Source organism: Equus caballus, chromosome X, assembly GCF_041296265.1.
Source record: "Equus caballus isolate H_3958 breed thoroughbred chromosome X, TB-T2T, whole genome shotgun sequence".
NCBI lineage: Eukaryota > Metazoa > Chordata > Mammalia > Perissodactyla > Equidae > Equus > Equus caballus.
The window spans coordinates 106,333,324-106,348,303 of NC_091715.1; the positions used below are offsets into that span (position 1 = coordinate 106,333,324).

At 46.1% G+C, this 14,980-nt stretch overlaps 1 protein-coding gene across 20 annotated transcripts in view; it reads left to right on the forward strand.

Moving 5' to 3' along the window:
• The window catches only part of FRMPD3 (FERM and PDZ domain containing 3), a 126,604-nt gene that overhangs the window by 67,621 nt on the left and 44,003 nt on the right, over positions 1 to 14,980 (forward strand). For 7 of the 20 annotated variants that reach the window (XM_070258143.1, XM_070258150.1, XM_070258145.1 and 4 more), the window contains 3 exons: positions 810 to 912; positions 4,419 to 4,464; positions 14,484 to 14,588. In XM_070258143.1, coding sequence (XP_070114244.1) covers positions 810 to 912; positions 4,419 to 4,464; positions 14,484 to 14,588 — 254 coding nt within the window. The remainder of the gene's footprint in view (positions 1 to 809; positions 913 to 4,418; positions 4,465 to 14,483; positions 14,589 to 14,980) is intronic. The other 13 variants (XM_070258153.1, XM_070258158.1, XM_070258157.1 and 10 more) reach the window with 3 other exon arrangements.

Consider the following 14,980-nt stretch of genomic DNA (forward strand, 5'->3'; position numbering starts at 1 on the left):
AGAGCAAATTTCTGACTGCCCGTGATTTGGGGTCTGTGCCTTGTTTCCTTCATTTATTGGAGAGTAACATCTCACACTTAAAAGAAAATAAACCCTTTAGGTATTTTAGTTCATCCTCCTGTCTCCAGGCAAGTGAGTGCCTAAATCATTCTAGACCAGTGAGTATGAATAATGTTCAAGTAAGGAGATTCCTGGGCCAGCCCTGGTGGCTTAGTGGTTAAGTTCAGCACAGTCTGCTTCAGCAACCCAAGCCCCGTTCCCCGGTCTGGACCTACACCACTTGTCTGTCAGTGGCCATCCTGTGGCAGTGGCTCACATACAAAAAGAGGAAGATTGGCAGTGGTGGTTAGCTCAGGGTGAATCTTCCTCAGCAAAAAAAAGAAAAGAAAAGAAAAGAAGATCCCTCCCCCTCTTCCCATCACCTGTACCACCTCTAGTAGTCTAGAAGTCATTCATTGGACCTAAGCAGATCCCTCTTGGTGAAATGGAAGTCTGTGTTCCTCTTTAGATCCAAGCCAGGAAAGCACTCATTATCCTTGTTTGAGTGCCAGGCCTTCGCTACCCCACCACTCCCAGCCAAAGGAAGTCCATTCCATTCTCTTTCTTCAGTCCTCTGCCCTCCATCTGCCATAGGCAGCAGTGGCACAGAGCTCAAAAAGCATCCTAGCATTGGTGCCACTCAGCCTGCGCCATCTCCTGCAGGCCTCAGCACTCTCTTCAGCTCCCTCAGGCGCTGATTACTCCCGCCCAGACCTGTGCTTTCCCAGCCGTGGCTCCAAGCCCTCACGCCTCTCTCCTCTCCTCTGCAGGAGGCCCTTCTGAGGACAAGCTCCTGGCTGGTGACCAGATTGTGGCTATTAATGAGGAGGACGTGAGTGAAGCCCCCAGAGAGAGGTTCATAGAACTCATCAGGTAACAGGGGCCTTTTGGGCCTTGGCAGGAGCTGAGCTCTGCCCCCTCCCCTGTCCCACCTCTGGCATAGGACTACCATGGTCCTTCCTGGCCCTGAGAGAGGCGCCCTCTGAGGAAGACCAGTCCTAGCCAGAACTCCTGGCTACCCAGGCCTTCCAGGGCCAGCCCTTCTGGGAGCCCAGGGGCCCTCCCACACTCTGGCTTAGCCTTTTCCAGTGATGTGAAGAGACACAGAGAACAGCCTTCTACCAGAGCTCACCTCATCTCCCTCCACCCAACTACTCCCCTCACCCAAGCCCCTTGGTTTTTGACTTACTGTGCAGTGGGACAGACCAAGTGACCAATGAGAACCAAACAAGCCATTAAAAGAACACTGAGAGATAAAGCACGATCGATATGAGCAAGACATTGTTTCCCACCTCCCTGCCCCTCCAAAAAATCACAAGGAGAAAATCGAATCCCTAGACAGTGGGATGAGGAAGGGAACCTGCCATTGTGGATTTTGCTCATGATGTGTGTGACCATTTAGTGCCCTCCCAAGTTGGGGGCAGGTGAGAGAAAGAAGTGTCAGGGGGACCACTACTATCTATATGTGGGAGTAATCACATTGACTTTTCCCCTCCCTCACCCCTACACACACCATGCACACCACATGCTACACACCCCACACACACCATGAGCACCAAATACCACACACACACTCACACTATGCCACCACATACCACAGATACCACGTGTACCATGTACCACATACACACCATGCCACCACATACCACACACACATACACCACATACCACACAGCCTATACACACACCATGTGCACTCACCACATACCACACACACACACCATGGCACCACATACCACACACACACCATGCACACCACATGCACATCATATACCACACACACACTATGCTGCCACAATACCACACATACCACACACACACCATGCACACCACATACCACACACACATACACCACATACCACACAGCCTATACACACACCATGTGCACTCACCACATACCACACACACCCACACCATGCACACCACATACTACACACACACTATGCCACCAAATACCACACATGCCATATAGCCCACACACACACCATGCACACGGCATACCACATACACCCATATGCATTCCATGCACACTACGTACCACACACACACACCACACTACATACATGCCCACACCCACATGTGCCATGTGGTTCCATACACCGTACACATTCCCCTACCCCAGACTCCCACCACCTGCACACACACACATACCACCTACAGGCCCTGTTGCATAGACTTGATGATAAGGAATGAGAGGATAGAGGTGAAGGCTCTAAATTCTATGGGCTAATCTCAGTTTGGGGGACGTTGTCTGTCTCCCCCCCGAATGGAACCATGTGCTGTCTCTCTCTCTCTGTCTTGTGTCGTCTGGTCCATGTTTGCCTCCATAATCTTCAACCCCTCTTGGTTTAGAGTGTTTTCATACACGGGTCTTTCTTGTTCTCCCAAGGCCCACCTGCCCCCAGTGCCCCTTCCTCCCCTTCAAAGTCAGATTCAGTGCTCTGTGTATGGAGCAGCACCCTCTTGCTAGCTCTGGAGGGGTTTGGGCTGCTCCCTCCTGAGTCCAGAGCAGGTCTTCCTTGACATGCTCTCCCTCCAGCTCAATATCTTGGAACGTGTCTGGTCCCTAAAGACCTTTAGTTTGTCTTTTCTTCGAGTTCAGTTGTCCATTGCATTCCTGCACCCTCCACTCTTCGCCCTCCACCACCACACCAATATGGGGTGAGTCCTTTCAACCCCATCAGGGCCAATTGGGGTTTTCTCAGCTTGGCCCCTTAGAAGTCTTTGCTTTACTTTTAGTGGCTATCTTCGCACCCTAGAACAAGGTAGCCCAATTTTGTGAGGGAGTGCAGAGCTCCTTCAAGGTCAAGGCAGCTCACTCATTTGATAACCTCAGGAGCTAGCGTATTATTCATTCATTCATTCATTCAACGAATATTTATTATCAAATGTCTACTATGCACCAGGCACTGTTCTAGGCACTGAATATACAGCAATGAATAAGACAGACAAAAATCCCTGTGCATTGGAGTTTTACATTCTAATGGAAGGAGACACACCATAAGCAATAAACAGGATAAATAAGTAATTGTACAGTATACTAGAAGTTGGTGAATGTTATTGAAGAATAGAAAGTGGATCGAGGTAAAGAGGATCAGGAATGCTGGGCACAGAGAGCAGAGTGCAACTTTAAACAGCATAGCCAATGTTGGCCTCACTGAAGCTGACATCTAAACTCAGACTTGAAGGACATGAGGGTGTTGGAGAAAGAGAAGAGCCAGGGCAAAGGTCCTAAAGCAGGAGTGTGTGTGGCATGTTTGGGGAACAGAGGAGAAACCAGTGTGTGGAGCAGGGTAAGGAAGGGGGAGAGTTGTAGCCACTGTAAGGACTTTGGCTTTGTTCTGCGTGAAATGGGAAGACGAGGCAGGGACTGGAGCAGACAAGTCATGTAATCTGGCTTACACCATGCCCCTGCCCTGTTCAAGGGAAGGAAAGAGTTGTGTTCCAGGGAAAACACCATGGAAAAACCTGTCTTCCCAACTCTGGAGCTGCTTCATCCCTGGACTTCACCTCACCATATATAGGAAATGTTCCAAGGCCTTGGGCAAGGGGCCTTGACCTTTCTTGAACTACCTGGAACCAAGGCCATCTTGACCCTGCTTTTTGAATACCTTTGTTCCCATAAACATTTGAAAAAGGCCAGCAAGGAGAGAAGAAGCTCCTTCAAGGCAAACTCTTTCCATTTCTTTTAGTTCTTTTGAAGGATAATGTATTCCTGGGAGAGAATTTTCATACCTCACAGCCTGTTTGATCATTGGCATAATTCTTGTCGGAAGAGTTTCAAATTCTTCATCCTTTTGAATATTTGCTATCTGGAGAGTCTTGGCTTCCATCTGTTGCTCCCTGGCTCTCATTTTTTGGTCCTTCAATTAAAACAAATCTGCTGAGTATGAGTCATGATGACCAAATGACCTCCTTTGGGTTTTTCCTTTGAATTTCTCCTCTTGCTTAAATACCAAATTACCAATAATCATGGTACATGGTTCCCAGGACTCTGACTGTGAGCCCTTTGAGTTCCATAATTCAGGTCTTTAGTTTTCCTTGAGAATTTTCTAGTCTACAGATAAAATTGCTCCTAAGGTTTGGGGATTTTTATGGAGAGAATGTGAGAAGGAATATAAAAAGAAGACCTGAAAAATGACAAACTCAGAGATAATGGTAATACCATCCTCAGATGCCTATGTGAACCTATATGGATGGTTTATGTCGGCCACCACAAATGATGGAAGGCTAGGCAGCCATGCAGATGTTCAGATTGCCCTCTGTCCCAATCCGTATACCTGAATGCAGCCCAGGGGAAAATTCTGGTGTTGCTTCTTGTGCTAGATGAATACCTAGTACATGATACACTACTCTCCTGTTCCCTCTTCTCTCTGTAGGAGCGCTAAGGAATTCATCGTTCTTACAGTTCTGCACACTCATCAGGTGAGTGAGCCTCTTTGTCATCCACCCGTCCTCCTGACTGAGATGAGAGGACCCCACATTGGAAGTGACAGTGATGGGAGGGGGTGAGAGCAGAGACTAGGACCAACATGCCAACTAGCCAAGGATTTAGAAGTGAACTTAAAGCATACCTTCTGAATATCTTGTCTACTCTCCTGTCCAAAGCTTGAGGATTTTGAAGGGCTGTACAGTCCTATGTTTTGCCCTGTGCCTTCTGCTTTACCCCACTTAAGCTACTCACTGCCCTAGTTTCATACATAGTTTCTTCCTCTCTTTTGCTGTGCCCCATCAAAATTTACCTGTCCAGTGTCCAACTCCCACAAAGTCCTTGCAGATGGTGGGTGCTAGTCTTGTTCATTCATTCATACAGGTATTTGGCCTACAATGTATGAGACACACCGTTGTATGTGAGGGATTTAATATAAAGTTGCTGGGGAGATACAGTTGGACCAACAGTTCATCTTTGTCCTGGTACAGTCACTAACTGGCTATGTGACCTTGGATGGGTTAATTCCCTTTTCTGAACCTGTTTTCTCATCTGTGAATTGATAGGTTTAGACTAGAACAGTGTTTCCCAAACTTACCTGATCATAATAGTCACCAGGACTACTTACTAAAAGTGAAAATGTCCAGGCTTCTCTCCTAAGAGTTGGATTCAGAAGGCCCAGTGGCCATTACCAGGTTACAGCCTTATAGTAATCTTAACTCAAATGTACAAACCCAGGTACAAAACTTCCATGTGCTAAACTCAGAGCCCTCCTTCCACCTCCAGCCTAATTGTCCCTTCCCAGTGTCCCCAACACCGCCCTGCACCCCAGCACTCATGTCCCACCCCCATCCTATGGCCACAGGAGTGGTCACCTCTGTTGGGGGTGGGGGACATGAAATCAGGAGAGGCTTCACGGAGGAAACTGTACCTGAGATGGACCTTGAGGGATTGGGTAGGATTTCTCAGGCAGAGAAGGAAGGGAAGATTTTCCAGAGAGAGGTGACTTTTCTGTGCGAAGCTGGGGACAGTGCACAGGTGCGGGCATGAGCTCACAAGTCAGGGGGACAGTGTTCAAATCAACCTCTGGCACTAGCTTCTCCCCAGGGTCCCCAGCCCTCTTTTGTATCAGTGTGAACCTCACACGCACTCACGTTCACACATGCATATACACACTCACACATGCACATGCACACTCTCACATGCTCATTGGCAGCTAGGCCTTTCTTATTTGCAATTCTGTCTCGGGGCAGGCAAGCCCCGCCTCTCAGTGAGTGTTACCAATAGGCCCCTCCCTCCCGCCCTGACTGCTTATGTGCAGTTACCTTGTGGGCAGCAAGCAGTCAGTCCCCACTCCCCAATCTCCTGTTGTGAAAATAACCACCAGTTCTCCCCTAAAAACACGCTTGTTGTGTGGTTAGAATTTACCTCTCTGATCAGAGACCCATTGTGGGTCACTCTGTTAATCAGGTCTCCTCAAATGTCACCTCCTTGTGGAAGCCTTCCTCAACTACCCTTTCTAAGATAGCATCTACCTGTCACTCTCTCCTGCTTATTTTTTCCATTAGAACTGAAATATTATATTTTTTAACTTTTTGTTTTGAAATAATTGTAGATTTATAGGAAGTTGCAAAGCTCGTACAGAGACATCCCTGTGTACCATTTACCCTGTTTCTCCCAATGGTTATGTCTTACGTAACTACAGTGCCATACTAAAACCAGGATATCGACATAAGTACAATGTGTGCGTATGGTTCAATGTCAGTCTGTCACATGCGTGGGTTTGTGTATCCACCAGCACAGTCAAGATACTGGACAGTTCTAGCTCTAAAAGGACCCCTCATAGTTCCCTTTTATAGCCACACCCACCCCCTCCCCACCCCCAATCCCTGTCAACCACTAACCTATTCTTCATTTCTGTAATTTCATCATTTCAAGAAAATACAAATGGAATAATATAGTATATAACCTTTTTGGGATTGGCTTTTTTCACTCAGCATAGAGGCCTTGAGATTCATCCAAGTTGTTACGTTTATCAATAGTTTGTTCCTTTTTATTGCTGAGTGGTATTCCATGATATTCCATGGTGTGGATGTACCACAGTTTCTTTAGTCATCCAACCATTGAAGGACATCTGGGTTGTTTCCAGGTTTTGACTAGTACAAATAAAGCTACTATAAACGTTCATGTACAGATTTTTTTGTGAGTGTTAAGTTTCCATTTCTCTGGGACAGATGCCCAAAGGTACAATTGGTCATATATTAAATGTACGTGTAGTTTATTACGAAACTGCCAGACTATTTTCGAGAGTGGCTGTACCATTTTACCTTCCCATGAAATATTATACTTATATATATTTGTTGTCTATCTCCCTCATTAGAATGTCAGCTCCATGAGAGTGGAGACAGTTTTTTTCACTGCTGTATCCCCAGCGCCTGGAACAGCACCTGGCTTGATAAATATTTTGTTGAAGGAATGAAGGAAACCCAACTTCCAGCCATCATAGCAACCTAAACTAAACTCAAGTTCCAAACTTACATGCAGAATGAAGAGCCTAATACGTCCCCCGTCTCTGTCCCATCTCTCATCCCAGTGCCCCCAATACCCCTTTGCCCCCAGTTCTGATGCCTCCATATGTCCCATCGCATGGCCTCTTTGCTATGGCCAGGCTGCTTTCCTTCTCCTCCTTGTACACTTCTTAGTTCTTACTGCCCTGCAGACTTTTGTCCTTGTACTAGTCCGCATCTCATCTAATGTGTCTGTTTCCTTTGAGACCTGGTTTGAGACTCATGTCTTCCACACGACTTTGCCTGACTAACCTCAGTGAGAGTTTCTAGTTCATTCACTCTTTCCTCAAACATTTTTGGAATACCTACTATTCTAGGTGCTCTTCCAGGTTGGGAATATAGCAGTGCACAGGACTGATGTGGTTCCCAGCCTCACAGAGCCTAGCTTCTAGTTCTTGGGCTTGTGCTCTCTAATCCCTTGGAGCTTAGAAGTGGGTGAGCACATACACCACACCAGGGTGATAGTCAAAACAATTAATAACCTGTACAGTAGGGGCTATCTGATCAGAATGTAAGCCAGCCATAGACACTGGAGCAGAGTCTTGAAGGCCTCCTAACTGTGCCAGGTATTAACCCTTTAGTTGATCATTTGTGAAGAGGTCCTAGGGGAGAGGTCAGGTGGCACCCAGGAAGCTTAGGGCAGTGGTTACTTACCAATCAGTGTTAAAGAATCCTTCAATATTTTACAACAGGTGTGGCCGTACTAGTGCATCCCCACTGAATGTCAGCCTTGCATACACATGCAGTCAATTCTCGTTATTCACAGATTCTGTATTTTCAAATTTGCCTACTCCCTAAAATTTATTTGTAACCCCCAAATCAATACTCAGGTGCTTTCTTGGTCATTTACAGACACACGCAGCACATGAAAAATTTGAGTCTCTGAATGTACATGTTCTCAGCTGAGGTCAACAAGGCGATGCTCTGTCTTCTTGTTTCAGCTGTCATATAGAGGTGTCCAGAAGATGGAGATGGTAGGGGACAGTGCATTGTAGTGCAAGAAGCTCCAGCCCTGGGGACAGTTGGATGGGATTTGAATCCCAACTCTGGCACCTGTTAGTGGGGTGGCCTCACGCAGGTCACTTAACAGTTCAGAACCTCCTTTTCTCCTGGTGAAAGAAAGAAAATAGAATCCACCAGGATGACTTGTTTTTAGAATTTAAGATTATGATCTATATGAGATACACACACATACACACACAGATTTCCACTAAGAACGACTGTTTAGTATTCATTAGTTCAGTGTTTGAGGTGACTTTATAGACCATAACTACCATGAATAACAAAAATCAACAGAGAGAATCTTCTTTCTTAAGCTATAGTGAAAGATTCTTGAAGAGTTCCAGTAAATGTTCACTGTTATAGCCCCTGCATCACAGAACATAGTACTGCATCCACGGCAGCCTCTTGGCATCTCATGGGTACATGGAGACTGCTGCCTCTTAGCAAACTCTTGTCATGTTCAAGCTTGATTATCACTTCTTCCCAGAGACAATTTACCGAGAGGCAGGATGTGGCCCAAGAATCTGTATTTTTAATAAGAGCCACAAGTAATTCTGATGTTCACTAGAATTTGGGAAATATGGGATCAGACAATCTCTAAGGCTCCTGCCACCTCTTCCATTCCATGGCTGATAATGGTCTAATACAGTGGTTTTCAACCCTGGTTATACATCAGAACCACCTGAGAAGCTCTTAAAAATGTTGATAGTCATGCTCTAGCCCTGATCAATTGACTTAGGAGCTCTGGGGATAGAGCCCAGGTATTGGTCTTTTGAAAAGGCTCCCCAAATTATTCTGATATGTAGCGAAGGTACATATCGGGAACTAATATGTAGTCTCTTTAAAATGACATTTTCCTTTATATAGAGTGACTCTTAACTATAGCAGATCATTGGGAGGTATTTTGGGCAGTCACAGGGTCCTTTCCCAGGGCCCCTCAAACCCTGCTGCATAGATCGCCACTTATTAAGCCTATATGTATGTAAGGGTGTTCCTTCATCTTTGAGTGACCAACTGTTCTCTATGAATGACTGAATGTGTATTAATTTGGGTACCCTTAGACCTTGGCACACAGTATGTCCTCAATAAATATTCTAAAGTAAATAAGGTACTGGATTATGACCCACAATGGCTCTGGAAAAGCAATCAGTCTCTTCAAATGAAATCCTAGTTTGCTGGTTCTGAAAACTTAGCCTGTACCCAAAGACCCTGTATCTCCTCTGCTTGGAGCCACTTGCCCAGAAAAAAAGCCAAAATAATGGGAACCACTGCAAAAGGACTGTTTCTCCACTGAGTTTTTTGAGGTACAGTGCTTGGTAGACGGTAGGACTTAAACCAAATATGCTGAATTGATGAACTAATTTGTTATTAACCTTAGCAATCAACTAGTATCTTTTATTCTGTGTCTCCTTTGTGCTTGGTGCTAAGGGGAGACACAGTAATATAAAACGTCATCTCTTCTTTTACAGCCTGGTTGAGGAGATGAGCTATGGCAGTGTGGATTAACGAGTACTATAGGAAATGCAGGGAGGGGAATGAATGGAGGAGTTGGGGAAGGATTCAGGACCAAGATAGAATCTGAGCTGTGCTTTAGAGATGCCATTTAGCTGAGCAAAAGGGACACCGGGGGACCTGAAGTGCAAGGATGGCAAAGAGATGGCATGAGGTGAGCACAAAAGAGAAGAAGCCCAGTGTATCCATGGAGCTGTAGGCAGAACCACCCAACTAGGTGATAGATGGGGAATGAGAGTCATATGTGGCTTGCCGTGGGAAGCAGGGGAGCTTGGAAGCTGGGGAGATGACATATTCACCTCTAGGCAGTCCCAAGTGAAAGAAGGAGGGCCCCTGGGTCCCTTATCAGTGGGACCATGAAATCAGGATGGCCTTCCATTGTCCCAGGCTCCCACAATGGTTGCTATGGGAATTTCTTATAAGTAGACTCAGGTGTCAAAGACAATGAGCCAGCAGAAAGAAGAATCAGGAGGCTGTCAAAGCTTCAGGAACCTGAGCTCCATCCTCTTAAAATCTTTTCACACTTATCAAAGTGGGGCCCTATCGTCCACTAAAATGTTTGGCCATTTACCTGACTTTGGCCAAGACATGAGTGAACACAACCCTGAAATCTGTACTAATAGAGACACCAAATTAAAATAATGGTCAAAGAATCACCAGCTGCTGAATTCGGTCCTGAGGGAGAGACAGGCTCTCTCCTCTATTGCTTATTCCACCGAGCTGCTGGCTTCATATGTGCTTCAAGGGGCTTGCAGTGGCCCCGGAGGTATTAGCAATTCTAGTCCACTATTTCAAGCCAAAATTCATTTTAGCCAGAAAGGGTGCCCGTTGCAAAATGAGACTCCCAGCTGCTTGGAGGAAAAATGGGTCAGTGAAAAGCTCAGATGGCCCAGCTTTAAGGTACTCAATTAATCTTTGCTTAATAGATTAGGACATTTTCAACAATATAAATTCCTGGGCCCTACCCTCTCAGAGATTCTGACTTTTTAAGTCTGGTGTGAGCCTAGAAATCTGTGTTTTAACAAGCAATCCCCAGTGACTCTTATCATCAAGAAAGTTTTGGACTAAAACAGTGGGTAGGTGCGTGTTAATGAGTTAGTGCAGGGGTTGGCAAACTTTTTCTGTAAAGGGCCATATAGTAAATAATTTAGATTTTTGTAGGCCATATGTGATATCACAAAAGCGGCTATAGGCAATACATAAATGAAGATCATGGCTATGTTCCAATAAAGCTTTAATAAAAAAAAACAGGTGGTGGGCAGGATTTGGCGCATGCAGACCCATAGTCTGCTGGCCCCTGAATTGTGTGCGTCACTCCTCCCTGGTACCATATTCACATTTTGACCAGGGCCTTCCCAATTCTCAATATTTTAATTCAAATGAATGACCCTAGTATTAAGAACTCCAGGCTCCATAGCTGAGCTTTGAAGATGCTTTGGGATAGGGCAACCTTTGAGAGCCCCTTATATCATACTGTAAGGAAGGTATCACCTGTGTCGAAACATAAGGCTAGACAGGACTCTGTGACATGTAGCAGAGACCAGCTGGCAATGAGTGAGTCACTATCAGTGATCAAGGCTGAAGACCAAGAATAGGATGGAGTCTTAGAGACCAACAGGACATGGGTCAATGAAGAATGAGGCACAAACAAGCTGAAAATAGCCCTACAACAGATACCGGAAATGATTATAATCTCTGAAAACAGTGGCAATTCCGCTTGCTCCTTCGTGATTTTGCTCTTATAAGTATCTGAATCTTTTATCTGTAGTGGTATCTCTAGGACAGGATCTAATCTTGGACTTTTGGTAGGGAGAGCAAGGTGGCTTTTCCCTCCTCATAGGTGAATACATGGAAGGATACCAGTTGAGGTTCAAATCCATTCAGTAGGACCAAGGTAGAAGCAGAACCAGTGGAGGAAAGATCAGGAATGGACTTCCAGCTTCAGCCTGCTATGGGGAACAGTCGCTAATTCAAGATTCAGGAAACCTGGGTTCTAGTTTCGGCTCTGCTACCAAATTATTTTGACACTTTGAGTAAACCATATCCTCTTCCTGGGCCTCTGTTTCACGTGTAAAAATGAAGGGTGGACTACATGGCCCATTCAGGTCTCTAGAAATGCGTCGTTCCACACTGTGCATGGGTCATCCAATGACAGATGATCACAGAGAAAGGAGAGGGTGACTGTCAGGTAGAACAGAGATTTCACCTGCCTCGTGTCTATGGCACCTCTGGTGAAAGTTTGGACTGCAGTGGAGATGGAGTCAAGCAGAGCTGCCTGAACATAGCTACAGATCTTTCTGTCTGCCCCTTCCCTTTGCTCCTGCCGCAGCCTGCTGCGCCTGCCCAGGATTTGAGCACCAAGCTGTGCAACACACAAAGGCATTTCTCAACTCCCGTGAACAATCAATACTGTAATCACTTTCTGCAACGATCTCCAGCCCTGGATTTCATCGTGTTATATTGTCTGCTGCCATCAAATTGTCCCTGTGGCTCAGGATGAGAAGTCTAAGGTTCCTTTAACTCACTGGTTCCCAACCGCAGCTGCATTTTGAAATCATCTGGAGCTTAAACAATACAGAGACCTGGGCCCCATCCCCAGGAATTTGATGTAATTGATCTGAGATGGGGCCTGGGCATCGGGATTTTTAAAAGCTCCTCCAGTGTTTCTGCCGTATGCCCGGGGACCGACACCTACTGCCTGAGTTTCTGCTGGACTCGGGTAGAACAGGTGGCTTTTTGCACTCTGCCCTCTGTAGGGAATGAAATTGCTGGCTCCGGAACAGAACACAGCTGGGACCAGGGCCCAAGACCTGATAAGGACGTTTGTTTCTGGTGTGTCTTTATCTTAGGGCCCTGCCCTCCTGTGGCTGATCTGGTGAATGAATCTCAACCACAGTGTTAATGGCAGAAAATAGCATAATGTATTGCCCTCCCAGCTGGCAGGGGCCTTCAAGGCCTTAACACAAAGGAATTCTTTTTTTTTTTTAAGATTTTATTTTTCACTTTTTCTCCCCAAAGCCCCCCGGTACATAGTTGTATATTCTTCGTTGTGGGTCCTTCTAGTTGTGGCATGTGGGACGCCGCCTCAGCGTGGTTTGATGAGCAGTGCCATGTCGGTGCCCAAGATTCGAACCAACGAAACACTGGGCCGCCTGCAGCGGAGCACACGAACTTAACCACTCGGCCACGGGGCCGGCCCCAACACAAAGGAATTCTTGATTGCAGAACTCGCAGGCTCCATAGCAAGGCTAGTGGGGGAGGTGGTTTGAAGGGATCCCAAACCCGATTTCCCCCCTAGTCTTCCTCATCTCAGTAAATGGTAACTTCAGTCATCCAATTGACTCCTCTCTTTTTCTCACCTCCCACATCCAATCCATCAACATATCGTCTTAGTCCTATCTTCAGAGTATATCTGGAATTCACTCACTTTTCATCATCTCCATTATTACCATCCTAGCCAAATCCTCCATCATATTTTATCTGTATTATTGCAGTAGACTCCTAATTGGTCCCCCTACTTTGGCCATCACCCTCCTGAACTCTTTTCCACATAGCAGCCAGAGGTGTCCTTTTAAAAATGCAAGTCAGACCCTGTCTGCTCAAAACTCTCCAGTTGAGTAAAATCCAAAATACTTGCCACAGCTCACAAGGCCCTACGTGACCCACTGCCCCGCTACCTCTCTGAGTACAGCCCCTCGGGCTCCTCCCGCCGTCATTCTGCTCTGGCCACACTGGGCTTCCTTGCTGCTCCTCATGCACCCCAATCCTACTCCCCTCTCAGAGCCTTTATTGTTTTTTTCTGCCTGGAAGGCTCTTTCTCCAGGTATCCTCATGGCTGTCTCTCTGTCACTTCCTTCAAGTCTCTGCCTAAATGTCACCTCCTCGGAGAGGTCTACCCTGCCCATCCTGTCTTAAAGAACACCCCCATCACTGCCACCCTCACCCGCTCGTTCTCTCATGTGATCCCTTACCCTGCTAAATTTGTCCTCATAAGTCCTTATTTGCTGCCTAAGAGATATTTGTTTATTGTCTGTCTATCCCTGCTAGAATGGACGCTCCTTGAGGTGAGGAAGTTTTGTCTGTCTTGTTTGCTGCTGAATCCCTCATCACTTAGAACAGTGTCTGGCACATAGTGGGCCCTCCCCAAATTTGTCACATGAATGAGTAAGTGCCCCTGAAGACATGAGGGTGCCCCTCACCAGGACTCCCATTTCCTTAAATCCAAGGAGCACCCAGGAAAGACTTAGTTTCCAGCATCTGCTAACCATTCATCCTGCTGAATTTGTGGGAGAGTTTTCAAGAATTAGAGAACCCAGCCGATTCTTTGGGTGTTTCTTATAGAATTGGATGAACAAAGTGGTGGAGAGCCCAGGACTAGAATGTCAGGACACCGGGGTAAAATCCGCAACGCGTCTATTCCTCAATAGAGTAGAAATTGTGGATAAATCATTTTGGAGTGCTAGGCTTCCTCTCTCCCACATCTAAAATAATATTTTCTATGAGCCTCCTTCTGAGGGGCAGGGCATATCTGTGAGATGAATAAGATCATTTCTACAAATCCTTTGAGATACTTGTATTCAGATGTAATAAAAACCACCATTTAGGTATATCTCACATTAAGAAAACCAAATATATAAAAATTCAGTGTATGTTATTACTAAAGCATTTTCGCAAACTCCCCTAGGCCTAGAGCATTAATAATAGGATGCAATTTACCCAAATTTGATTCATGCCCAGCTTTTTCAGAACATACCAATCATACAAGGAAGCACTTAGCACATTGCCTTGCACCTAGTATGCAATCAATACTTATTTATTGACTTATTGATCAGTAAGGCAAAGTGTACCTGTACTGAGACATCTTAACTCCCACATGGCAAAGGTCAGGTTTCTCCCAGGGATGGAGAACTCACCAGCCCTCTGTTCTTTTCCAGTCCCCCAAATCTGCCTTCATCAGTGCTGCGAAGAAGGCCAAGCTGAGATCCAATCCCGTGAAGGTCCGATTTTCTGAGCAGGTGGCAGTTGGAGAAACAGATGCAGTAAGTGCAACTTCAGCTCCCTTTCCTTGGCCCTTGGCCAGAATCAGCCTGCCATTGGAGGTCTCCCTCTGGAGTAGTTGCTCATCTGCTGCTCCCCAGAGTGGACAGCATTAAGAAGGGGTTGGAGGGGGACCTCAGGGCTCTGGGTGGGTAATGAGGGGTGTGTGGCGTCCAGAGAGGCCCTGGGCATTGTGGGGAGGAGGAATACATATCAATTCACTCAGGATCCTCGTGGTGCTTAGAGAAATTTCCATCTTTAGCACAGTAGCTTACACTCAGAACAAGTGCTCCATAGACATCTTTTGGCTACTTGATAGAAGCAGGAAGGAAATAGTGGTTTTCTGAAGATCTGGAAAAAGAGTGGCTGGTGAAATTGAGCCCTCTTCACGTTG